This window comes from Chelonia mydas, chromosome 9 (genome assembly GCF_015237465.2).
Source record: "Chelonia mydas isolate rCheMyd1 chromosome 9, rCheMyd1.pri.v2, whole genome shotgun sequence".
NCBI lineage: Eukaryota > Metazoa > Chordata > Testudines > Cheloniidae > Chelonia > Chelonia mydas.
Genome location: NC_057855.1, coordinates 90,508,069 through 90,535,851, shown reverse-complemented (window position 1 = coordinate 90,535,851; position 27,783 = coordinate 90,508,069). Strand labels below are relative to the sequence as shown.

General features: G+C 43.8%; 1 protein-coding gene and 1 long non-coding RNA gene across 5 annotated transcripts in view; one reads left to right on the top strand and one right to left on the bottom strand.

The window, feature by feature from the left end:
- The window catches only part of MAMLD1 (mastermind like domain containing 1), a 96,388-nt gene extending 87,800 nt beyond the window's left edge, over window positions 1–8,588 (top strand). For 2 of the 4 annotated variants that reach the window (XM_007060095.4, XM_043521711.1), the window contains 3 exons: window positions 2,197–2,343; window positions 4,127–4,208; window positions 4,476–8,588. In XM_007060095.4, coding sequence (XP_007060157.1) covers window positions 2,197–2,343; window positions 4,127–4,208; window positions 4,476–5,494 — 1,248 coding nt within the window. In that variant the 3' untranslated portion in view covers window positions 5,495–8,588. The remainder of the gene's footprint in view (window positions 1–2,196; window positions 2,344–4,126; window positions 4,209–4,475) is intronic. The other 2 variants (XM_027822555.3, XM_043521712.1) reach the window with 1 other exon arrangement.
- Window positions 194–27,468, bottom strand: LOC119567042. Its single transcript, XR_005226721.2, has 2 exons — window positions 26,966–27,468; window positions 194–1,116 (listed from the first exon to the last, which is right to left on the bottom strand). It is a non-coding gene; the product is annotated as an uncharacterized LOC119567042 (long non-coding RNA).
- Between the last annotated feature and the right edge of the window lie 315 nt (window positions 27,469–27,783).

Below are 27,783 nucleotides of genomic sequence, written 5' to 3'. Positions count from 1 at the left end.
GAGTATTTGCAAATGAACTTGGCTGATTGTCCTTCTTCCAGCAAAATCCCATATTGTTAGGCCATTCTGCTGCAGCCCAAGAGCTGCAATTAGTAATGTGATTTCCCCTTCTTTACCATTAATAATATGGAAAAACCAACATTATTTTCTTAATTAGGTTTCGGATAAATTAGAATGAGGTGGACACGATTAGTTAAAAAAAACAAAAGAAGAAGAAGAAGACGACTTTAATGTTATGACTTGTTAATGCAATAGCCCTGAGCGAAACAGAATGATTGTCCTTGCACTAAACTCGTTTGCTTCAGTAAGCACAGACCCTCTGCACGCAACAAGACAAGTTGGGAGGAAATTGGGTAGATGGCAGGGATTTTAGTGATATGAACATTTCAGTGTCTTTCATGTGCAGAGTACACAAACTGAATGCCTGCTCTTTCAAATATTACCCTAGAGGCAATCCATATTATTCAAAGCTTAACTATGGCTGCAGAATAATATCTGACATGAAAGCAAAACACTAGCTTTACATGAACTTTTGTATTTACATCAGAAGTAAATCATATTTACTTCTCTTCCCCTCCTTCTCCTTCTGTGGGAGGGAGGAGAGAAAAAGAATAGTGTCCAGTAGGATTGTAAGCAGAGCAGTGGTAATAATGTCTGGTCTTGTGAGACTGCCCATGAATAGGAATGATAATGAGTTCAGTGATGAGTTGCAGGTTTGTGTCTTTTGGTGAATTATCTCACAGGCATTTACATTTCATCAATTGTGGTTTTGCATAATAGACCTAAGTGCTGCAACAAAAGGAGGCACCATAAAAGTGAGTAATTTCAGTGACCTTCTTGGTAATCGCTCCTATTTTTAAAAAAGTATACATCTCCGAATGACCGGGGCAATCTTTTATAGTGAAACCATCGCGAAAGGCGTTCCTGCTCTGACAGCCTGGCTTTTGACAAACACCCTCCAACGTCTCCTTCTGGTCACTCCAAACCATTGCTGGTATCCTGTTTGCTCCATTTTAGCATGATTCTCATTGTCAGATGTCAAAAGGCAACAACCATTTTCTTCTTGCTTATCTTCTGATAACATTGATTCTCAGACAAAGGATGTGGGCTTCCATTCTGAAAACAAAGGAAACATGGCCTGGTTAAGAATGCTGGATATAATGTACATAATTCTTTCTGCCAATAATAACAAAGCATCATAAATAATGTAAAAGCTGGATGTTAAAATGGGGACTATACTGGTAGCTACTGTGCCTGGATATAGAGTTTGCTGGAGTATTTCCCTGCTCTTCCTCTTCTTCACTGAAGATGTGGCTTTTTCACTTATTTTTCTTCCCCTAATTACATGCTACCTCTGTAAGATGTTTTGGCTTAAATGTTTCTGACTTCCTCTTCCTTTCAGGTTCTGCTCCCAGAATCTTTGGGGTGCTGTTATGATGGGCTTTAGAATTTTCCCCTCTGTTCGTCTTGGGTCAATTTCTCAGGTGGCGTAAATTGACACCGATCCGTTATTGACCACAATGGAGCGATTCCAGTTCCCACCAGCTGGGTATCTGGCTCATTGATTCCAGTGGAGTAACACTGATTTATGCCAGTTGGGAATCTGGCTCTTCCCTCCTCTGCATATTCAGGTTCTTGCCTTGTTTCCAGATCATCCTAACCAGGAGCTTTCCCCTCTGATGCTGGTCTCCCCCACTCCCAGCTCTCTGCATGACCTTGGCTCTCCTTTTCCTAAGTTTTCCGCAGTGTGTGTCTCCTTTCTATCCGATATCTACTAGCTGCTGCTTTACTCCAGCTCTTCTTCCTTTGTCTGTTAGCATCACATTGGGGAATTAGTGGAGAATGTAGGGCTTGATTCACATCCCTTCTGCCAGTTATACACCCATGTGACTCCATTGATCCCAGTGAATCAGTCCCCTAGCTGTGGGCCAGGAACAAAGAACTTTGGATTAACCTTTGATCCCTCAGTTTCTTCCTGTGTTGATACTCTGAAGTCAGAGCAGTCCACTGCTACTCATTACAACAGCCACAATGTGCACCATTCAATGTTGCAGTCTCTGTAAAAATCCAGAAGATGCAGTTCAGGATGGAACAGCAACTGGGCTGGAGGGGGGCATCAGTGGATGGGACAATGGCTTCTGTTGTGTCTCCCTGGTGAGATTGATTTTTTTTTCTCTTTTTTATCTTTCTTGGCAGGATCAAAATCCTGGAATTGTTACCAGACTTCAGGAGCCAGGCACCATACCAAGCGGAGGCTCGGTGCCTGCGCCAACTACGGTGAACGGATATACGATGAGGAACCATTTGCTGAAGCAGCAAATCATAAGACGGCAGCTAATGCAGGTTCGGCTTGCTGTGCCTACGTGACTCCTGTAATGTATACGTGGCCACTGTTAAAGTGAGAAGTGCTGCGTAAGAAATGGCTGTTGCAGAGTATTGCTGGAGTGTGGGAAAGCAACAGGCTGGGTCTGACTATCGGTCCATAGAGTCCAGCCTTCTGTCTCTGAGAAAGGCTAGCACCAGTTGCAGTGGGGGAAGTGTGTGTGTGTGTGTGTGTGTGTGTGTGTGTGTGTGTGTGTGTGTGTGTGTGTGTGTGTGTGTGTGTGTGTGTGTGTATACACGCATAAAAATACGTTTTTGTGGAAGAGGAACATGGCCACCTCCACGCTGCTGTTTCCATTCCCTGCAGTCCAGGGTCTGTGCTAGGAGAGAGGGCAGATGCTGAGGGGTCTGGCTTAAGGAGTGAGTGAGGCAGGGTTAGGGGGATGCTCTTCATTCCCACCCCCTCCAGCACCATAGGGATTCCTCCCAGTAGATGGTCCAGTCCCAGGTTGTAGTCCCCTTTGCACTGAGCTTGCCACTCCTCCCAGGAGCTGGGGAAGCCCTGGCAGCAGAGGCTGCATTGGAGCCTTGCTGTCAGGGAGCCAGGGTGGGAGGGGCTGCCAGGGATCAGAGACAGTGAGGAGGCACAGAACCTCTGTGTGCATGGCCCTGGCTTCCCATGGATCCTGAGGAAACTGCCAGGTTTGGGGCGATCAGACCCCTCTCCCCAAGAGGACAGTGCAGTGGGAGCTCCATGAGGGAACCTTGCTGAGATTTCCTCACCAGGCCTGTCCTGCACTTGGTAGCTGGAGTTACTGGCTGTCTGCCTCCTCTCTCTGCTTTTGCTTCCTTCTTACTACCAAAATGGCCCCCTCCTGACCTGCCCCATGCCTGTCTGTGCTGGTGTTGTGGGGCACTCATTCCAGTCCACACTGTGCTCTCTGCACTGTATGTGCTGTCACAGAGCAGACAGCACAGCACCATTTGGAAGGACATGGCCAGAGCTCCCAGTAGCACAGGGCAGGCTGTGCTGGAGAAGGTGCCTCTGAAACAGAAGGAAAAGTGCACGGCATACAAGTCAGCTCACTTTAGGCAGAGCCAGCAATATCTTGGTAAGGAGGGAGCTCCCCATGGGTTCTCCCTGTGGGCCCACAGTAGGTTTTGGTTTAAAACGGAGATCTGGCCTACACACGAGAGTAGAGCCATCTTCCCAACACACTCACAGCCGCCAGCAGTCTCCTCCGTCAATCTGCCCCCTGAAGGCTGCCCCATTTCTGTTCGTTCACATGCTTTCAGTTCCACCCCCAAGAATCTGGTGCTTCAAAGGATGTGCCCAGACAGTTGGCCCAGTGGATTCTGGGGAGACCCAAAGATTCCTGCAGCACACAGAGCCTGATCCACTGAGGACAATGGAAAGACTCCCAGTGACTCCAGTGGGCTTTGAATCAGGCCCTGGTTGAGCAGAAACAAGGAGAGCTGGGGGTAGAACCCCCTAGCCCCCAGGTGGGTGGACAAAGTGGTCCCAATGTCATTCCAGCTCCCCTGTAGAGGTGGACCTGCTTACACAATTTTTGCCTAAGGCAGCCCCTGCTTGGACTGTGCTATTTAGAGGACACCTTTGCAAGAAGGGGCATGTGAACAATTAAGTTCCTGACTGAAATGAACTGTCTGGGCTGCACATCCGAAGAGCTTATGTGTGTAGCTGGGTAGTTGATAGTGTCCAACTGGCCACACTTCAGATGTCTGCTGTTATTTTTGTTCCTTGAGAGGCTGCAATGTGACAACTCTTTCTCTTGTTTTCCAGGAGAAGCATAAACAAACCATGCTGGGCGTAGCGTCTGAGCAGAGGAGTTCATTTGCGCCCCAACAGATGAATCAGTTTCAGGGTAAGGAGTGAAAGTGTGTGCTACTAAAAATGCAGGGCTCTTAATGATACTTTGCACTGAAAGAAAACCATTCTACATTTTGTCACATAAGATGGCATTCTCCTCTTTTCTTATCACTCAAATAGTAACTCTGTGACAAGGAATGCTGTGGCGAGGCCTGTTTAATGAAAGAGGGGAATTAAAGCAAAGCATCCTATTAAAAATCTGCCATGTTTCAGGGATAAATGCACCCTTAATGTTTAACATATTACCTCTTTTTGTATACAGCAGTACCACAACCTATTCCTACTGACTGCGGTCAGTCCATGCCAGCTCCTCCACTGAATCACCGCATGATGCCATCCAACCCGGGAATACTTCAGAACACCTTGGGCTCCGGACTGACTCCAACCTCTGTTACCCAGAACAGTGGGACAATGGTAATGATTCCGCATAATCCTGGGAAACAGCAAGGGATTTTCCCACCTAATTCCGACTTTAACATCCCTCTGCGACCAAACCAAACCTCTCTGGGCATGCACTCAGGATGCCAAACGGTTCACAGCCATCCTACTGTCCGGCCAGGAATGACATTGTCTAGCTTTAGTTCCAGTTCCTTAACAAATCACTCAGCAACTCAGCAACACTTAAGACAGCCTAGTATGCCAAGAATTTCTACTGTCTACCCCAATGCATCTGCTCAGATGTGGACACCGACTGGGGTTTCAAGAATGCCAAATCAAAGCCAAATGGATACCAGCATGCAGCAATTCTCCAGTAACCCTCTCGTTTCCAAACAGAACGTGAGACCAAATATTCCAGGTCAGCAGTTTTCCCACCAGGCTGTAGCACCGCCTAATCAGATTGCGCCTGGAGTCCAGGTCAGGCAGATACAAAAACTAAACCTGGGACAGTCCGGCCAGAGCCTGAGCACGCTGAATAATCAGAACTTGAGACACGGTTTAACCAGAGGACCATTGCCAGCTATGAATGTTATGAAATCCATGCCGCAAGGCATGTCCAGTTTTAACCAGCTCAATCCTGCTCAAGGACTCTGCCCGCCAAGTTACCCCTCCGCAGGCCAGCTGTCAGGAACATTCAACAGAATGAATACTGCTTCCGAGCTGCCGCAGTATGACTTTGTGCCACAACAGAGCAATTCGATCTTGCCTGGAAACTGCAGCGAGACTGACTTCATAGACTCCCTTATGAAGAACAGTAGCAACAATGATGAAGACTGGTTGAACAATTTGACAATGATAGACGACATTTTGGGACAGCACGCTCAAAGCTCCGGACATGTTTAGCTCATAGGGAAGCAGACTGACCTGTAAATAACTTAAGTATGACTTTTCAAAGTAAAAACAAACCAACAAAAATTGCCTCCTCTTTCAATACCGAACGAATGGACGCGGCCAATTCTTTGTCTGCATCAAAGTTTAATATTGGCAGTTTTTCAGATGACTGTATATATTTGAATATTTTATAAATTATGTTTTCCTAAACATTAAATATAGAAGTATTTATACTTCTTTTCTGGACTGTTTGTAAATAGATCTATAGCATACATTTTTTGTTTTATTATAGGAAATTCATTATACCTTGTTATAAATATGCAAATAATATTGTTAGTTTCAGTAATACTGTGTATTACAGCATAAAATACTTATGTTTTTGACATAACTTAACACATGATCTAGGGGTATCCGTGCAAACTGGCTAAACAGGAAGCAAATGTGGTAATTTATCTCCCTTGTCAAGAAGGAAGATTGAGGAGTTGCGTTTTTTTTTTTAAACTGTCAACCTATTCAGAGCACCCATCCTGCAAACCGATCCTCGTGAGTGGATCCCATCAGGGCTTCATGCAGGTGGAGGGATCCACCCGCAGATACCCGATTGCAGCAAAGTTTTCAGTCAGGATACACTTCCTCCATATGTTGATGAGAGCGTTGAATGCATTAACTGTCTAGTACTGAGTATATACTCATAATAGTACAACTGTTAACACAGACTACGTGACTATAGATTGCAACCAATTGAAGAATTATGGTGTGAAATGAGTGACACCTGAAGAGCAAACATCAGCCAAACACTGTAAAGCCTCTGTATGGAGGTATTATCCAATGACACAATAGTTCTGGTTTGCACACCTCTGCCATGTATATTTGTAGTGTACAGGTGATTTGTTCCTGGTTTCAAGGCTTTTCATAATTTTCTGATTTTAACGTGAGACTTGTTTTTTTTCCACGGGGAAAAGTCTATCAACATTAATAGTTAATTTTTTGATGTTTTTGTCAGCTACTATTGTCATATGTATATTTAAGTCTGTTTATAAAAGATCCACTGTACTGTAAACTTCTTAAAATGTTCATACTTTGTGTAATCATATTTTAATAGTCACATCATACTTTGCAATACATTTGTAATATAACGTCAGCTTCAAGCACAGAATGTTTTTTCTTCATACCATAATAAACTGCCAGGGGAAAATTGCATATATTTTATGTTTTCATTTCATAGAAGCAGCATTTTGTAGCCGCAAACATTTGATTTGAATTATTTCACTGTTTTCCAGGATGTTAGAACATCATTCGAATACCTTGTATAAATGTATATGTGCTATTACTAGAAGAAATGAGGGAGAGGAAGAATTGAATTAAGCAGGCTAGAATTTCAATTTTGGATGGGATTTCCTATGCCAGCTTTACCCATCCTTTCAAATGCAATTATAAATGAATCCAGACAACTCTATCTGTTTTTTATATAGCACCTATCACCATAGTTATTTAGGCGACACTTCTTATTATCCAGAAATATAAATTAATCTAGATTTTGGAAGTATTGCTTTGACAACTCTTTATTTTTACCTGTAAATATCTGTTGGCCTATCTGGAAAATGCAACTGTTCCACTGCAAGGAAAAACCATGCCCAGTGTAAAGTGGTTCAGGGCAATTGTGCAGATGCTGTGTTGCTAGAGCCATGCCATATCATCTCGTAATATATACGGTAAACATTATATATGTGTGCGTGTGTGGGGGACAGAGTTGAGCCACTCCATTCATTTTAGATAGAGACGTAAGCCCTTTACAGGAGAGCTCTAGATATAAAAAGCTACTGCCTGCTCTGGGGGGCAGGATATCTGGGTCTTAAAAATATACAAGTGAAGCTATAGTTAAATCAACTCCATATAAGCTGAATCCGAAAAGGCTGCAAACCCTTTGGGAAAATAAAATCATGCTGTTCGGGAAGAATTTTGCAACCTTTCAGTGTAGGGGTGGGGGATCATCCCAACCCCTGCCTACCAAAAAGCCTATAAGAAATCAGTCTGGGTGAGTAAACCTCCAGGAGATCTCCTCTGTGGAATCTTCCCCAGATGATTCCATTGGGGCGAGGCAGGGTGTGCCCCTGCTATGGAATAAGTAAGGGTTCTTCCCCTCCAGATTCCCTAGATCTGCCAGAGGCACATGAGCATCTGAATGGGCACTGTCCCACACAGACGCTCTGGCCTTTTCCCCATTCCCTGCCAAGGACAGTGCAAGGGAGCCCCGCTGCCATGGCTTCCCTCTCTGGCCACTGCTCCCAGCCATCGTATATGGCATGGGGGAAAGGAAGAGTGAATGCCATCTCCGCTGCTTTGTTCTGGATGGATTTCCTGGCAGGGTACCGCTGAGGATGATGCACACGTCTCTCCCCAAGTGCGAATCCTTGGGCCTACAGATGGCCCTGAGAGGGCAAGAGGGGACAGTAGGGTGAGGACAACCCCTTGCTGTGTGCAGAGATGGGAAGATCCATATGTGGATCCTAGAGGAATGATCCCTGATGAGCCTGTTCCTGGGAAATGATAAGCACCTGCAACTTGAAAGAAGCCAAGATGTAAATCAGTGGGAGCTGTGGGTACTCTGTACTTCTCCAAATCAAGTCCTAAAGCTCCTTATGCATAAACGCAGACTCCTCTCCGTACAGAGCAGAGTATGGTAAACTCTTCTCAATAAAACCACAATGAGTCTATGGGTGAGTTTGTTTGGCTATGAGAATTCCCGAGGCTTCTGCTGCTTTTCAGTTCTGAAATCCACTCTGCCAATGAAGGGGCGCTGGCTCCAATTGGAAGTCAGTGCAGTTTGTCTCTTTAAGGAGAGGTGTGCTCAAAGTCCCAATCCTGACTCCATCTCAGATTCGCAGAATGTCACTTAGAGACAATGTCAACTGCAAAATCCTGTGCTGCAAACGTCTTTACCTCCAGTACGTTACTAACTACTTAGATGATTTTACGTGAAACAATTTTTAAAATCAGATTATTTTCTCTATGATTTTTTTTTTTACTTTTCTCATCTGGGACAATTAAAATCACTAAGTCAATTTGCCTTCCAGTTTTTCAGCTCTGCAGTGCAGTGTTTGAATTGCAAACACTGCAGGGGGAATGGAAAAACAACCTTTTCTACTAGCATGTAAGAAAAATCATTCTCTTGGTCTCAGGCTATGTAAACACTTGTTTTCACACTCTAATTGTTAGGCCAGGTTTGAGCTGACAGTGCTCTTTTCACCTCTCTGTACCTCAGTTTCCCCATATGTAAAATAGAGTTGTTAATACTTCCTACCTCACAGGGGTGTTGTGAGGACTAAAGCTTGTAAAGTGCTTGGAAGATGAAAAGTATTATTACCTGGTGTCTATGGAGTATACTCATGAACACTCACTTTCAAATATATCCCGTTGGCGATTCCACATGTAAACAGTAATGGGAACTGCTCCATTTGGGTTCTGTTCAGATAGCCGGGCGCTCTCTTGTCCTACATGTTGCCATCCCAGCCCGCATACTGCCTGTGAATGGAGCATTCACTGCCTGTGAATGGCCCACAAAGATGAAAGCAGGGTGAATATTGTGTAATGGATCAGCGATTGGAGCATTAGCTTTACATTTCGGATTGGGATCAGACTGTAACTGACAATGCCTCTGTCAAAATAAACTGTTTTGTTCTACCAAACGCCTTCCTCTGTAATTCATCTTACTTTGATTACAGAAAACAGTGTTCAAATGCAAGGGGTCTGATCCTGCCCTCGCATGGCTGTAAATCAGGGAGAGCAGCAATGGAGTCATACAGAGTTAAAACCAGGGTGAGACTAGAAGGAGGACACGTCTATACTAGAAACGCTACAGCAGCACAGCTGCAGCTGTGTAGACACACTACAGCGATGGCAGGGGTTCTTCCGCTGCTCTAGTAAACCCACCTGTCTGAGAGCCAGTCGCTTGGTCGATGGAATTCTTCCATTGACCTAGTGGTGTCTATGCTGGGGCTTACGTTGGTTTGATTACATTGCCCAGGGCTGTGAAATTTTTCACAGCCCTGGGCAATGTGGTTAAACCACCTGACTTTGTAGTGTAGTCCAGCCCTCCGGCTAGCTATTTGCGTCCGCACCATTAGCAAATTACATGTACTGGATCAACAGATTCCACTACAAAATACATGCAGGCTTATACCAGGAGCCAAATTCTGCTGCCAGGCACTCCAGCGTAAAAAAGAACGCTTTGTGCTCTCTCTCAGATTTGTTGCATCTCTTGCTGAAGACGCTTTCAACGAAGGCACGTGATGTTGAAATTTCAGGTCAAGTTCTGCTCTCGTGTAGGATGTTGTAAAGCAGGAATAACTTTGCTGACGCCAACAGTTACTCCTGACTTACACCCAACTAACTAAAGGAAGGACTGAGCCCTCAGGACAAATCCTGCGCTTGCCGCTCTGGTGTGATTCTGCTGCACAAGGCTTCGGGGAGCATGCCCCAGCTGAGAGCCCTGGCCCTGGTCTGCATTAGCACCCTGCGCAGCCGGACACGTGCAAGGAGGTGGGGAAGGGCTGAGGTCAGAGGATCTGTAGACACATCAGTCTTCCTCTCCTCCTCCTCCTCCACCTGTGGGGTGTGGGTGGTTCTGTATCCTATAGGAGAATTTCTCCTAAGTACATCTGCACAGCCAGGCTATTCAGGATTTGGAGCTTAATATCAATTTAGAGCCCGATTCAACTCCCGTTCCTTGTTATACATAGCAAATAAAAAAGGAGGGGTGGGGAGTGTTGTGTGTTTTAAATACCAATAAGTCTCTCTCCTGGGAAAGCTAGAACATAAGTACTGATTGGCAGCTGCTGCAGCTCCTGAAAACTTAAGGCTCCTTCTGGTCAATAGGGCCACAAGGTATAATACTGAATAAAACCCTGCAAAGGCTCCTTAGTGAAAAGGGCTAGTGTGAAACAAAAGAGACATTTAATAAAAGCAGTTTTCTTTGTTCCCTTCCCCCCTCATTTAACTGCTTTTACAACACTGCTCCAAATTAATATGCCATTTTATACATGTCGTTCTCCATTTCCCATTACATGGTGGGTAGGTCCAGCCAGAGTTCCTGCAGTTGGCTGCCCTCCCCACTTTGCCCAAGGCATGTATTTGCCTAACAAGGACTCGCTCTGTTGTGCCTGGTTCTTTCTTTGCAGCCAAACACACGCGACCTCGTTGCATCTTTGTTTAAAGAGTCACAGTGCAGAGGCCAGTTTCTGTGTTTTTTCTCCTCTTGAAAAGCAGGGAAGTTTGGAAGGTTGGAAATGGTGTTTTCAGCATTTCATTAGCCTGTTCTATGGCACAGCTGTGTGTCAATTAAAACAATGCACAACTACACTGAGGATTTGTCCCGGAAGCCCAGTGGGACCTTCACCGTGCAGCTGAGCTCTGCTTTGCTAGTTTTACAGGTGAGAGAGCCAGATACCAATCAGATGTCCCTGATTGTTTTGCATCATGTATACTTTGCCCTTACTAAGACTGGTGTTGCAATTTAATGCCAAGGATTAAAAAAAATACTCCATCAAAATGGCATTTTCAATTGGCTGTCTCTTGGAAAATCATGTTACATTTTTCATGTTCCGGTTTTGGTGTTGACCCTTTTTCAAGGACAGATGGGGACCTGATTTTTGGCCCTGTTTGGTTTCAATAGCATAGTGCTATGCTGCGTTTGGTGTGTGGATGGGATGCCCCTGGGGCATAAGCCAGCTGGCACAATGGGAGAAAAGGATAAGGAGGTAATTTTTTCTTTTCACTCCCTGCGGGAGACCAGCTCTACAGCATATCTAAGGCATACAATTGTGAACGCTCTGTGTTTCCTTGCTGATGTAATGATGTGGTTGAGACCACTGATCTGTATTCAGACACGGTTTCAGGTTTTTGTATTACTGTCATACAGATTTCTGTGGAGGGAAATGTTCTGTATTGGCTCTGGAAAGTGGGGGGAAGCTGAACTGGTTCTTCTGGGATCTGGCACTGTTTTCCCTTCCTCGCAATAGGGATTTTTATTACCTGTAGCTATCGATGGAACATATTTGGCCTCCCTTACTGTAGCATCTGAGCACCTCACAAGCTTCCCAACACCCCTGTGAGGCAGGGAAGTGCTATTAGCCCTGTTTTACAGATGGGGAACGGGGTCACAGAGAGACTATGGACCAGACTCTCATAGGTGTTTAGCCACCTAAAGATGTAGATGGATGTCTAGTGGGATTTTCAAAAATTCCCAAGCAGTTTAGATGCCCAACTCTCATTGATTTCACCGAAAGCCTGGGGTGGAGCTGGGAACTGAATGCAGGTCACCTAAATTCCAGATTAGCACCCTACCCACTGGACCATAATGCCTCTCAATTGTGTACCATTTAGTCCCAAGCCACTTCACAAATTGTACAGCCAGCCGCACCGATAAGCTTTGATCTCTGGGATGAAGTGTGGCAGCCAGGAGGGTGTGATCAATACACAACATAAGAGTACGGGTGGGAATTCTGGACAAGGAGACTGGAGTTAATTCCTACCTTGTGGAAAAGTCTCCTGTGTAACGAGCAGCTAGAGGCTCATTTTTCATGGTTTCATCCCACAGATCCCCCACGTGGCTCGTGTGCTGAGGTTTTCTCTGCTTTGTAAGTATAAAGAGCTTGATCAGCTCTTATGGGATTCCAGCCTGTTTTAAACCTGAAGCTTAGACAACAAAGCTGTCCTCTCCATGTGTGCCTCAGTTTACCTGCCCATAAATGGGGATAATTTCAGCCTCACTGGGATAGTTGGAGGATTAATTGGATACTGTTGGTGAAGTGCTTTGATTAGGTAAAGTAGTACCAGAGCCAGCTATTATTTTTATTTTCACATCTTTGCCTTACTATGTCAATCCAATCAAAGAACCTCATGGCACCAAAGCACGGTCTTGCAGCATTCTCTTCCCACACAGACCTTTATAGGCCATAGGCAGCACAGTGTCTATTGCTTGCAAGGAACAGTGGTGTATGTAGAGAAAAATCCAGGCTGAACACTAGTAAACGCCTACAACTGCTTGAGTTACGAAAAACCTAGTCCACTTCAGAAAAGAGAGGAATTTTTACACGAAAGATTTTGGGCCAGCTTCCCAACCTACTCAGTAAATTTGTGTTTGTGTCTCACAATTTGTGTGCACAGTTGTGCATGTTCAACAATTTGCTCTGACTGAGAAATGGAATTTGGGCCATTCATGCACCCAAATTTTCTGTGGGTGTGAATAACACTTGAATTTTAGACCTGTTTTAACACATGTAAACCAAAAACGTGGTTAACTAACACAAGTGCAGCATCTAGCGTGAGCAGGAGCCAAAAGTTTGTTGCTAGTTGTGTTGGGTTATATTGCTAGGAATAAAGGGCTGTTTGTGTCCTGTAACAAACGTTTGTTGCAGCATCTGCACTAGAATGTACAGTTCTGTTAGCTAACACATGGTCAAACGTGACTGGAAATCCAAGTGCAAACATACTGTACCCCACCAATTGGGCAAGATGCCTACTGGAACGTCCCAGCTCATGGTAGGGATGGAGTTTGGGCGGAAGGGAGGGAATGTCCACTTAACCACTCCTTATGAAGGATCAACATGAAGCCTCCTCCATGACTGGCTCCTACAGAGGGCCAAATTCGTGCCCCCTCTTCTTAGCCACCATGCCGAGGGTGCTAGCAGGCAGCAGTCTGCAATTATGGTTGGCCCTGTGTGGGGTCAGGAGGAGAGGCTCTTTTTGCCTCTCCACCATGAACATTCACTCAAGAACCAAGCACCATTTGGTCTTATATTAAATACTTACGGTGTAGGAAATTTTACTCCTAAAACAATCCACACTAACCCGTGAAGAGAGTTTTGATGCTGCCATGACTGCAGCAATGGGAACCTGTTGTAGCCACCTGTAATCTGACACTTAATCTGTAAGATATTCAAGGTAGGTATTGTCTCTAATATATCCTTGCACAGTGGGGCCCTGGCCTTAGGCACTACCATATTATTACTACTAATAAATAACTCAACACTGAGGTTAACACTACCACACAGAGACTTTCTGATTTGATACATTAACTTCCCATTCTTTTCATGCTGCGTGTAAACCCTAGCTGGAGATACCTAGTGCTGTGACGATTACTTTGAGTACTCTGATCTTCTGAACCCTGAATGGAGGTCACTCTTGTATAATAAATTGTATTACAATATAAATGAAAAGAAAGCATGTAGGATTTTTTCCAGCAGGAATTATTCATAAGAAGCTTCATGGAAGAAATGGTGGTGTAACTCCAGTAAAAGCCAATATTTCTTTTAGGTGTCTGCTTGGAGCATAGTTAATTACCGGGAGCATCTTGTTTCTCAATCCTAGGTGATACCTAGAGTTTCTGAAAGGACCGCTGGTCTCAGTGGTTTAGTTGAGCTATGAAAGGTTTTTGTTTCACTCGGCAAATAGATGAGTGGCCTGATTTGAAGACGTGCTGAGCGCTCTCAGCTAAAACTGAAGTCAAAGGAAGCTGGGCACTGAACACACAAAGTGCTATATAAAGCTAAGTACTCTGAAAAATGATGTCCTAGTTGTCTCAGGTTGGGCACCCCAGACTAGTGAATACTTTTGACCTTAATGTCTCTGTGCCTCAGTTCCCCCTCTGTACACTGGGAATAGTGATACACCTTCATTTCACAGGGGGCTTGTGAAAATAAATTGTTTATGAAACACTTACATATTACAGTGATGAGCACCACAGAAAAGCCCATGAGGAAATTTAATTAATTCTGTCTTCAGAGCAGGGTTTGAAGACCATGTAGCAAATAAGGCCTATGGCTGCACATTGAACAAGGAGGAGAAAACAAAATATTGAATAGGTGCTCATTAAATGAGCACAGTCCATCTTGTGCACTGAATGAGGCAGAGGTCCTGTGGAAAAATTAGTATGTGATCACTAATTAACGACTGCATTATAATTCATACACACAAAGGGGGTAAATTAAGGTTGCAAAGACATTCTTAATTCTGACATTTTCAACCTTTGAGTGCTTGACTTTGCAAACTTGAACAGGAGTAGGATCAAGGCATTAGTGATCCCTTAGATGATAGCACGTGAAAGAATCTTTACAGTCAAAAGTACTGTTCACTTCTATGCTGCTTGGTTAGTTTGTGTAATTCTCTCAGGCCCTATGCTACCAGCACTCCCAACTATCTTCGAGACACCACTGACTTCCTGAGGAAACTACAATCCATCGGTGATCTTCCTGAAAACACCATCCTGGCCACTATGGATGTAGAAGCCCTCTACACCAACATTCCACACAAAGATGGACTACAAGCCGTCAGGAACAGTATCCCCGATAATGTCACGGCAAACCTGGTGGCTAAACTTTGTGACTTTGTGCTCACCCATAACTATTTCACATTTGGGGACAATGTATACCTTCAAATCAGCGGCACTGCTATGGGTACCTGCATGGCCCCACAGTATGCCAACATTTTTATAGCTGACTTAGAACAACGCTTCCTCAGCTCTCGTCCCCTAATGCCCCTACTCTATTTGCGCTACATTGATGACATCTTCATCATCTGGACCCATGGAAAAGAAGCCCTTGAGGAATTCCACCATGATTTCAACAATTTCCATCCCACCATCAACCTTAGCCTGGACCAGGCCACACAAGAGATCCACTTCCTGGACACTACAGTGCTAATAAGCAATGGTCACATAAACAACACCCTATACCGGAAACCTACTGACCGCTATTCCTACCTACATGCCTCCAGCTTTCACCCTGACCACACCATACGATCCATTATCTACAGCCAAGCTCTACGATACAACCACATTTGCTCCAACCCCTCAGACAGAGACAAACACCTACTAGATCTCTATCAAGCATTCTTACAACTACAATACCCACCTGCTGAAGTGAAGAAACAGACTGACAGAGTCAGAAGAGTACCCAGAAGTCACCTACTACAGGACAGGCCCAACAAAGAAAATAACAGAATGCCACTACCCATCACCTTCAGCCCCCAACTAAAACCTCTCCAACGCATCATCAAGGATCTACAACCTATCCTGAAGGACGACCCATCACTCTCACAGATCTTGGGAGACAGGCCAGTCCTTGCTTACAGACAGCCTCCCAACCTGAAGCAAATACTCACCAGCAACCACACACCACACAACAGAACCACTAACCCAGGAACCTATCCTTGCAACAAAGCCCGTTGCCAACTGTGTCCACATATCTGTTCAGGGGACACCATCACAGGGCCTAATCACATCAGCCACACTCTCAGAGGCTCATTCACCTGCACATCTACCAATGTGATATATGCCATCATGTGCCAGCAATGCCCCTCTGCCACGTACATTGGTCAAACTGGACAGTCTCTATGTAAAAGAATACATGGACACAAATCAGACGTCAAGAATTATAACATTCAAAAAACAGTTGGAGAACACTTCAATCTCTTTGGTCACTCGATTACAGACCTAAAGGTTGCAATTCTTCAACAAAAAAATTCAAAAACAGACTCCAACGAGAGACTGCTGAATTGGAATTAATTTGCAAACTGGATACAATTAACTTAGCCTTGAATAAAGACTGCTCAAATAAATTTGTTAGTATCTAAGGTGCCACAAGTACTCCTTTTCTTTTCTCTCTGCTTGGACACTAGATATAGCTTGAATAGTACCTATTACACTGTGATTAAGCATGTACTTCTACCTCGTAAATTTACTTATCAAAAGCATTATTGCCAACTCTATCCTAGTGGTAGCAACACAAAGTCCATTCCCCTGATCACTTCTTCATGTAGCAGAGGTCAGTGTGGCTCCCAGACACAGCAGTAACTCTGAATGGTTCTTGAATAAAAAGTAATGTTTAATATTCCTCAGTGATGTCCTCTGGGACACTGGCAAATCCTATCCTGAGATATGGAAACCAACCCTTTAAGAGCCAAAGTCTGTTTCCCCAGATTTCAGCAAATGATAAGGGTCTTTCTGGAGTTGTGTGGCTAATTCTACATTATGCTCTTGTTCACATGTCTTATTATGGTGCATCCCATGAGAGGGCACTAGAAATGCCTTCTTTGTAAGAGGTCAGGCTTTAACTAAACATATTCACCTCCCTGTCATGGGTCACATGAAAAGCTGCTCTGACCCCGTTTTTTCATACAAGTTACAAAATGGACATCCACTAAAATAGCTGCCTCCTTTTCCAACTGACTGAACTCTGTTTTCTGCTTACTTCTCTTCTTCATGCATGGATGTGTGTGCACAGAGATGCAATAGCTTAGACTGGTGAATCACAGTGTAAATCTTTCCTTGAGGGACTCTGGTGACATCACGGGTGCAGATTGCTTTCTGTATTGTCAGTTTATGTATCCTGACATCATATGTCATTTCCTCTAACTGTGGGAAAGGAAACTGTCCATCTGAAACCCAGATTCTTCTTTCTCTCCTGTGACACGTATTTAAAAAATCTGGTCTTATTTAATAGAAGTGTATGGGTGGGTTGGTGGGAGGAGTTTTGCCATAGTGAAGGATAAGGCCTGCAAGACTAGGCCTGTTTTTCCTGCAAATTAGATTTAGAAAATAGTTTCGGGGAAGCGCGGATTAAACCAAAATCAACCTAGCAAGGCTTGTGGGAAGTCGAGAGTAACCCCTTTTTGAGGTTCTTAGCTGTGCTCATTATGGGTTCTCTCCTGGAATAGCACTGAACTTAGTTCTACTGGGCATTAAGTCCCTGCTCTCACCAGCAATACTTGCCAGCAGTAGGAGCTTTCTGCAGAATGAATGGAACAGCTGGTGCCTATGAGAGAGAGAAATTGATGACATTGCAGTGGGCAGTGGTGACCAGAGCAGCTTGCCTCTGAGTGCCAAGTCATTGATTTTCCTCCTTTATAAGCAGCAGCTGCTCCATTAATCCTGCAGAAACCCTCCTCTTCAGACTGACTTGATGGTGTGACAACGTATTTTATCACTGAAATTAACCAAAGTATATTCTAACTTAATGGAATCATGTTTCTAAAGTGGAAAGAGTGGTGGAGGGATGGCTTCCCTGCCATTTGTATTCCCCACTGCCATCCCTTCTGCAAACCTCTCACACTATTCCAGTGACCCATAGCTCTTGAGTGTTGCAGCTACAGTGGTTCAATGCCTGGATCTTTGCTCATGTATATTTTAAAGGCAACCTTCATCTTTGGTGTATGACAGTTGGTAAATGGTAAATTCTGCTTTCAGAATACCAAAAATCCCACCATAAGCTGTTCGTGTTGTTTGGAAATGGCATTCTTCACTTCTGGTCCTAAACTGGCACATAGTGTGTTACTTTGTGCTGGTGAATACAGAATACTGCAGATGGCATTAGCTATCAGGTCTGTTCTGTCTAGCTGTCTACACTATGCCCATCACCACATTATTTGAGCACCTTGCTTAACATACGTTACACAATTATTTTTAAATTTGATTAAACTGAACTATACTTTCAGTTGTGCATGAGTGTAACTTTAACAAGAGACGGGAGAAGAAGGATACTTTCCAGTACAGCAGAAACCTTTTACATGGATAACCATCTGAAACCAAAACCCTATTCTTTTACAAGGTCTGGTCCTTTAACCGTTTCACTACTGCCACCTTTGCAGCCCCACATACTAGTTATGGCATGGTGGTTCTATTGTGATTTGAATGAAATGTCAGCACTTCAGAGAACTCCACTGAAGCAGAGACCAGCAGCAAAGCACTTAACAGGTATTAGTCTAAGAGGTTTCTGGTGTTTTATGAGCTAGAGTTGAACATTTAAGAGGTCACTTGTTATTGTATTTTACCTTTCAGTGCCCTGGAAGTTTATTCTTTTATCTGGTATTGAATTTAAGGGGATTTTCTTCTATTTCTGTTATTTTGGGGGGCTGTGTTGATGTATCTAAAATGTATTATACTAGCAGCTCTGTTCATTCAACTGTAACATTAATGATCTTGCATTTATTTAGTTGCTTTTATCCAAATGGGTCCAAAAATCACATTAGCCCTTGCCTCTATAATTTGTACAATAAATATATATATGAATCACATTCCCCACCTCTGAGCCACCAATGGGATGGAACACAGCACTGAATCTTATATTTGCATGTTTCCCTTAATCAGCTGCAGTGTCAGTTAATATCTGATATGTTCTCTGCTAGAGGTGTCTATGTCTTATCCTTGTAGGAGAAGGCATCAGCAGCCTAATAGGTCACATTTTTCGAAGATCCCTCCACTAGCCTCCAAGTATGCATGCCTGGGTTGTAACATGTTTGCTTTTTGGATACTCACATTTTTGTGCACGGAAAAACTTGACATCAGAAAGAAAGCATACAACTAAATGTACAATTACAGGTGTGCCCATTCAGAAGGCATTTCTGAAAATGTGTCCCGAAGGGCAATTGTTATTTTCAATCAATATCGTTCTTAGACTGCAAAAATACAACAAACTCATTATACAACCGCCTGATTACTACTGTGAACCAAGCAGCAGAAGGAAGACTTTTTTTAAGGTGTGGTAGGGATTTTTCTTTTTTTGTAGCATGTTACTTGATAAAGAAATGATTATACTAATCATGGAAAAAGCTAAATAGGTTGAAGAGATATTAAAGTAATGGATGAAAGGACTTAAATCTGGGCAGCCTTTATTTAGTGGAGTCAAAAATAAACATTGAGTTAACAGACAGAAACTATAATAGAACCTTACGGGGTGAATGGCACAATATGATATGGGCAAGCAAATGCAGTTAAATTGGTAATGCCCTATATGCTTTCTATACCTACAATAAGGAGACTGTTGAGCCAAGAATGCACACATGTGCTAAGGTATGAGAGAATATGTGTGTGTGGGGGGGTTCAATTTACCTGGGCATTTCCTTGATTTATTTTGTCTGTGTCACAAAATCAACCTTAACTTTCAGATGGAACATGCTTAGATAAACTAGTCTTTATCTTGACCTACTAATTTGTGTGAAAACTACAAAGCTGCTTTGTCTTGACTAGGATATTATCTTGTTTTAGCTAACTCTAGTTAAAAGCACACCTTTTTTCCCCCTAATGAAGACAAGGCCTATGTCTCATCCTCTGTCAGTGGCTGGTCAGCTATGCCATGTTCCTAGCTCTCACAAATTTATGAGTCTCACAATCTTTGATGATTTCATCAAGTCTCAGCTCCTGGAAGCATATTATTATCTGTATGACCAGAGTGCCTAGGAACCCAAATCAGAGACCAGGATGCCCATGGTGCTAGGTGCTGTACAAACACAACAAAAAGATTGTCCTTGCCCAAAGAGCTTACAAGCTACGTATAAAACAAGAGACAACAGATGGACACAGACACATGAGAATACAAGGAAACAATGAGATAATATCGGTCAGCATTATCAGCTGTGGTCTCAGTACTTCAGCAGCCTAACCATTTTGTCAAGTATATGTAGGCATAATAGAAAAGGAGAATTTTTAAGGAGAGTTGGCTTTGTGGATATTTACAGGGAATTCCTCCGAAGCATGAGGGGGCAGCATGGGAGAAAGCACGAAGGTGCTTGTTTGAAAATTTAACAAGTGGGTGATGGCAACATGGCCCATGCGGAGGCGAGCGTTAATATCTTGATAGTGAATGAGAGATGGGAGTTACAGCCTTGAAAGTGAGGACAAGGAGCTTATGTTTGAAGCTACAGAGAAGGAGAGTTGCAAAGAGAAGGATGAGCTGGCCAAAGCGACAGGCCAGGAAAAGTGTCTTTACAGCTGCATTCTGAATGAATATGAACTGGGAAAGACTGCATTTTTGCATCAAAATACAACACCAAAACCAAACACAAGATTTATCTGAGCTGCATAATTTCAACACGACCTTATAGTGCAGAATGCTGGGGAATGAGAAAGTATGACATGTCCAAACTGTCTTCATTCCATACAACATGCCTCAGAAAAATCCTCCGTATCTTTTGGCCCAGAACAATCTCAAACCAAGATCTATTGACACAGTACAGCCAAGAGAATCTGAGCACCATCATTGCCAGGAGGCATTGGAGATGGATCGGTCATGTGATTCAGGTGGAAACTGATTCCATCACTAGAGTAGATGGACCCCACTTGAAGCCTAGCGAAAATGAGGCTGCCTGAAAACAACATGGTGAAGAGCTGTGGAAGCCGAGCTGAAAAACCTGGGGCACAGGTGGGGAACCATTGAAAGACTTGCTAGAAACAGACAGGAGTGGAGGAGCTTCATCACTGCCCTAAATGCCAGAGGCGTAATAGGAACATCATGATGGTGATGACTACATTTGTCAAGACCAGAGAGAAGGATGTTGCAGTAAACAGGGCGTGAGATGATGAGACCCGGGATAAGAGTTTCAGCTGTGTGGCGGGGTAAGAAAGGCTGCCTCTTACAGATGTTATGCAGAAAGCACTGACAAATGCAACAGGGGCCCACCTCCACCTTCATCCTCTTCTCTGAACAAACAGCACAGAGTCCTCCGGACGTGATCTCAGTGAAGCTTTATTTCAAGTGCCTTCACCAATATCGCTCCAGTCCCCTGGACTCTCACCTATTTACAGTGTTTGCTGGGTTCTGAGGGGAACAGAGATCTCCCTACTCTGAACTCTCTGTGTGGCTAACCCTGTTCCTCTTTCTCCCCACTGCACTTCCTTCCTGTGCCTCTTTATCAGCCGTTAGGCCCAACTGAGTTCTTACCTCACCCAGCCCCCAATCATTACCCCCAATCAGCTTCACCTGGGACACTAATTAGCCTCCAAGTGATTAGAGTGCAGGCTCACTGACTCACTCCCTGCACTCGGTCACACACCTCTCCCCTGGCCTACTGTCCAGTCTCTCTTCCTCTGCGCCCTCCTTTCTTTAAAGGAGGCGCTGGGCTCTTTATGCTAATATTTGCCCGCAGGGTGGTGTCCATGCTCCACCTGCAGAAGTCACACTTTGTGGTGAGGTTTGCCCAGATAACTCTGTTTCCGCCCACAGGTCCCCACACCATGGGCAGCCTGTTTCCCCACTCCCTTTGCCTTCTCCTTCAGTGTGGGGTGGGGCCTAACGCTTTGCCTCCCTTTTCTGCTCCACTAGGGGCTCTGGTTCCCCCACCCTACACTGGTCCTGGGATCCATCCTCCCGCTGTGCTGGTGATGAGGTTCCCTAGAACTATCTGCTTCCTGCCTGCAAGCTAGGAGCACTGTTTTCCCCTGCCTCTTGTGCTAGGCTGTGTTTCCACAATGTATTTCCCTAGGGAGGTCTCATTTTCTTTCTGGTTTGTATCTTTAGGTTGTGGTTTCTCTGGTTTTCCTAGATTAGTTCCTTTGCCCTGTTTGCTGCTGGTCTTGCTTCCTGCTGTGGGGGACTCTTGACCCTCATTTTCCCCTTATAAGGGAAGGCGGTAAACTGTCTTAAAAATGACTGGATGGGGCAGCCCATCTACCACTCCTTAAACCGTTCTTTGAACTCTAGGGGTATTCCTGCCACTGGGCAGAGCCTCTTCTCACTGTGAATGCATTCTAATTTCAGCTTGTCACCTGGCAGCACCCAGTGGGGCTTCACCAAACCCCTCTGGACCAGTGTGCAGCCTGAAGCCATGTCCACCAGTCTCCTCTGGTACCTCCTCCCCACTTTTACCCGGATGGTAGGCGTTTTCTTTTTCTGCCCACTTCCTATAGTTTTAGTCCACCCATAAAACCTGGTATACCCACACTCCATAACTGGGCACTAGAAGCAAACCACTCCCCGGTTCTCTGAAGGAGTCCCCCTCGTTCCCTCCTTTTTCTTTTCAGGTATCCTGGGTATGGCCAAATAACCCTCCTCCTTCCCCATGCCCAGTCCCTGAAAGGTCTGGAATTCTTTCTTAGAAAAGTCTGCGTCCACAAACTCCTCTGCCAGTTTTACTGCTTTTTCCAGAGTCACTGGCTAGTGCCTTTGGACCCACATGTCTGTGCTTTCAGGGAGGTTCTGGAGGAATTGCTCCAGTATTATTATGCCTATTACCACCCCAGTTCTTCAGGTAGCTGGTTATAGCCACGGGTTGCCCAGTCTGTCAATTTTTGTGCAAATGCCTGCATTGCATGCCTCCAGTCCATCTAGCAGCCTGAAATTTTTGTCTGTATTTTTCATCCAACAGGCCAACCCTGTCTAGGACAGCAGTCTTTACTCTATCATAGTCCCTGTGCCTGTTCCTCGGTCAGGGCCATATAGGCCCCCTGACAAGTAAGCTGCCACTCAGAGGGCCCATGATCCCTAACCTCATCTGGCTCCCATTGCTGCTCTGTCAAAACTTAATAAAACGCATCAGGGTCCTACTGCTGTTCCCAGTCATAGGACTCCCCAGACTCCGTATCAGTAGGGGGTCATTACACAGATAAAATACATTATACACTGAGATTAGGCACCTCACACCACCAGTACCCTAGCGCAACTGCTGTAAAGGGTGGACCACCCCATCGGCATAACCCATGCCTTCTTTCCTGGCGGTACTCCATTCCTGCACCTCAAGCATAGTTATGGGGATTTAGACCAGCTACTAGCAGTGACTTGAACCAGCAGTGTGTGTATTACACTTTCACTATATTTTCCTGAAGCTGAATGATTACATCATGTAAACGATGGCTGATGAATCAAGCCAAATGTTTCTAGAACAGTGGCTCAAAACAAGGAACTTGAAACTACACCACTGAATTTCCTAACAAGCCTTTTGTTGAAAGGGAGATGTCAGAAGGAAAAGAGAACATCATATCAACACAGATGAGATTATCTGGGGGAGGAAAAAGGAAGAATATGGTTGTTTCGTCTCCCTCTGGCTCAATGCTTAGTGTTGCTATTTGTTAATATAAAACATACAATACCATGCTTGTTATAGGAATATCTTGTCTATACTTCAAAAACAATTTCTGTATCATAACAGGCATTAGTTCAGTTCCCTTTAGTGTTTAAAAAAACTGTTTGGACAAAATTAACTTCTTGTTTTGGAATCCCACCTTTAAATTGTTGACAGTAAAGGAGACCCTAAAAATAATGGGTAAAAATCATTTTAAAAACAATTTGTCTCATGATCATGACACCTTCTAAAAGTGCATCACATCTGGAAGGAATCCATGTCTATCCTCAAAATGCAGTTGTTAGATTATCGGCCAGATCTTCAGCTGGCTCCATTGACAACAGCCAAATTAAAAAAATTACATTGCGACTTCCAAGGAAAACCCATGAAAGAATGCAAACTTTAGTTGCAAGTGTGATGTCTGTGATTTGGGAGGTGGCCCTCTGAGCTAATTCTGAGCCAACAGCCAAGCATAGTATTAGTGTGGGGACTGGACTGTTGGAGGTGCCGTATCTTGGATTAGATATACAACCAGGCTTGTGACCACTGATGCTCTTGAAAGATCTCATGTCACTTTTCACAAGAATAAGGTTGGTAACCCCATTGTCCTGGTCCCAGTTTGGATAGTTACATTTTGCTTACCACTACTATAATACAGGGTATTCTATATCATCTAATGTCATGAATCCCTTTCTCTGTTAGAAAGCTAGTTCTACAAGGTCTCCAAGTTATAACTGTACACTGTCGAGTTTTATATTAGTTATTTACACTGTGTCTTAATATAGCAAAACATCTTGGTGGTCTATGAGTCTTTCCATTTTTATCTCATATTAATCATTCCCATATCCTCCTCCTCCCAAACTGTTTTAATTATTAATTATTTTTGTTTTCTATTGGTACTGAGGTAGTATCCAAAAGTCCCAATGAAGCTCAGAACCCCCCTAAGCTAGGTGCTCCATAAACACCAAAGACATAACCTTTGCTCCAAAGGACTTACAATCTAAAAAGATGTGACAGACAGACAATAATAAACAAAAACAAGGGGTAGTCATAGGTACCTGTCTTGTTGGCTCTTTTTTCACTATTGCCAACCTCAAACATTCAAAAATCATGAGGTAGGCCTAAAAAATAATGAAATTTAAAAATGGTTCCTGAGCCTTTGGTTCACTCAGGTCATGTTTTCGAGCTTTTCTCCGTAACATGGGGGTTAGAAAGCTACTTTCATTTTAAATGAAAGCCAAGATTCTGACCGCACCATTTGACTCCAGGACCTGGGGCCTTAAAAAAAATACCAAATATCACGAGACTTGTGATAAAATTGTGAGAGTGAGCAACACTGCTGTTTATTAACTCCTCGCCTAATTACTACTTTTACTTTATGATTAAATTTTCTCTGCTTACTAACCCATGCCTTTCCCTGTGTCTTCTATTTCATTGTGTTGTTTTATTTATGGATAGGGAGTATGTTTTTCTTAGGGTCCCTATCCTGCAAAGTGCAGACCCTTACAACTGTGGAAACCCGTTGACTTACGTGGGAGGGTATATGCCTTTACTGGATTGAGATGTAGTATTTGTAATGTGATGTGTAAATTAATAGCCTGCTATACCTGGTTTTTATTAAAATAATATTTAAGAAGTCATATTTTGAGGTAGCATCAACACATCATATATGCGCTGTTGAAATTTGCTTTCGGCTGAAATCTGACAGTCTCATCCCAGTAACAAGTTCTTTAAAACCAAATTTAATAAAAAAGCTGGTTGTCTTTTTCCAATTATTTCTGAGCCGCATTATTAGATTTGTATAGCTTGCAAATCTCAAGACAGATTTGTATTACATTGCTATCTGGTTAGGCCACGGATATGACTTTATTCTGACAACTTTCCTATTTAAAATGTTGCGGAAGGCAGAATTAACCATCCCACTGAGTTCTTTAATAATAACGGATTCTAATGCCATTTAAATGCAAAGCTACTAGTACATAATACAGGCAAGTGAAAGGAGACCAGTAAAGGATCTTTCAGAAATGGGTTTTCTGCCATCTGCGTATATTTTTTTTTCTATTTTGATAGATAAAGGCAGCCTGAAATAAGTCTTGTTTTGAATCTACTCTGAACAAGCACTAGTACAGACTGGACAGACAAGTACAACTTTTAGCACCACGTGAACAGGTTGGGGCCATGTTGTTAAATACACCTGAGACCAGTCTATGCTGCCTCTCCTACTGTTGTCAACCCTGGTGGAGCTGCATCAGCACTAAACCCATCATGGGAGAATTTCTAAACACAGTCTATAAACTGAATCCTGCAAACCCTAGGTACGTGAGTAATGTTCGTCATGTGCACAGTCCTGTGACTATGTGAGTAAAGTTACTCTCATGCCTGCAGGTTTGCAGAATTAGGCCTTCATTAAGATAAAGACAACAGGAAGTGTAGAAGAAAAATTTGAGAGGAATAAAGATGAGGTAAAGATCATATTTCCTCTTGCATGAGCAGTGCATATGTCTTGAGCATCACAATTTTTTTACTTGCTTATTTGAGAGAGATTTCCTCATTTTGGATTAATTTCTGCTGATGAAGAAATCACTGTAGGTGTGTCAGGTGACATATTTAGACTCTCAACGCTATGTTTTTAAATCTCCCTCATTAACATAAGAACTCCCATACTGGGTCAGACCAGAGGTCCATCTAGCCCAGTATCCTGTCTTCCAACAATGGCTAACGCCAGGTGCTTCAGAGGAAATGAGCAAAACAGCTAACCATCAAGTTATCCATCCCCTATCCCCAGCTTCTGGCAAATTGTAGCGTTTAAATTGTCACAGTCCTGGTACTATCAGAGTACAACAATGTTTTTAAATATTTGTTGGATTGTCTCTGAAATGGCTTTGTCAAACATTACGAAACGGAACAATTCAATAAAGAAGCAGCAAAGCATATGTGCGTGTATACTGTTTTATCTTATTTAGCCTCGCCAGGTTTGAGAGTAGCACATTTTGCCACAATCAATACCTTATCTAGTCCTGCTGATTTGACTTCAGTCAGCAGCCCTTGCTTTAAAAAAGAGAGAGCAGAGAAGTAGGTTTTAGACAGGCTGAAGGGAGCAGGACAGGAATTGCACAGCAAACACCAAAGTCTCACAAAGAAGTGGACACAGCAGTGGATGAAGTGTGTCACGATCTTAAGTGTGTAGTTACTTGGGATCTTGTGGCATAAAACAACATCATACATGTACAAAAGATAAAAAGGAGGAAGCCTTGGAAAGAGGTAGTTAGCCTGTCCTCACCAAGAGAGGGGACATTAAAAGGCTCCTAAGAGCCTCTTCTCTAAACCAAGCTGCCCTGGAAGGGACTTAATTTCTGTCAGCTAAACATAGCCTTCAGTTTCACTTGTCTAAACAACAAACCTTCCTTCTCTACAGCATAGTAATTCACTCCTCACAACAACGCCTCTGGAATCCCAAAATAGCAATTAGTACAACTTGCTGCCACCAGCAAAACTAACCAGCGAGGGAGAGAAGCTTCTATTTCACACTTGCTTCCTCTCCTCCACTATTTCCTTTTCTTATCCCTCCCCCTCTTTCCTTTCCCTGTTTTCTCCTCCTCTTCTGCCTTGTTCTGTCTCCTCACAATCTCTCTCCTTCTTTGCCCCCATTTCAAATACCTTTTAAAAATATAGTAGTGGCATCAACAAGTGGCGCCAAAGTGAAAAAAAGAACAGGAACTTGGGTGCTTGTCAGAGGCAGATACAGTACATTAGGCAGCTATCCAAGACGGAGTTCTGGTATGCGACTAGGTTTTTATCCAGTGTCCATTTGGTCATTATTATCCATCCTTGATTTGATGGTAGATTGCAATACTGCCTCTGCTGTCTCTCCCCATCTCCTAGGCCAGGGTAATGCACAGTTGTCCCACACGGCTTTTTGATTGGCAGTCTGTTATAATTTCTGATAATTTGGGGCAATAACTTTCTTGTAGCTATTCTCGGTTCCCTGCATCTTGCGGAGTCGATTGCGTTGTGAGCTCTGCACCAGTGGAAATGACTCCACGCAGTCGTGAGGCAATGGTGATTGAGATACCCTTGGAAGTCTGGACGTCAGCATGACCATTTCAATCACTCCTCTCTCACGCTGGCCATCCTCCAACTTTTCACTGGGCTGCGTGTCGCCAGCCTTAGTTCATGGGTTCTCAGCTTGGGGCTTTGGACCAGATTTCACAGGGCTTCACCCACCTCTATTTAGGCAAGATAGGCAGCAACAGGCCCCCCCACAGAACTTGTCCCTGTTTATTGGGAGGTTACAGAATGGAATAGATTGAGGGCAACAGCCTAGTGGGGGGGGGGGGGGGGGGGGGGGGGGGAGAGAGAGAGAGAGTGTGTGTGTGGGCGCTGCGCTGTCTAGGCCGTAGCCTCCTGAGGGCTGAGGTGAGGCAGTTTGTTCCATGGGTTGAGAAAGGGGGAGCTGTTGTCCTGCAGGGGTTCAT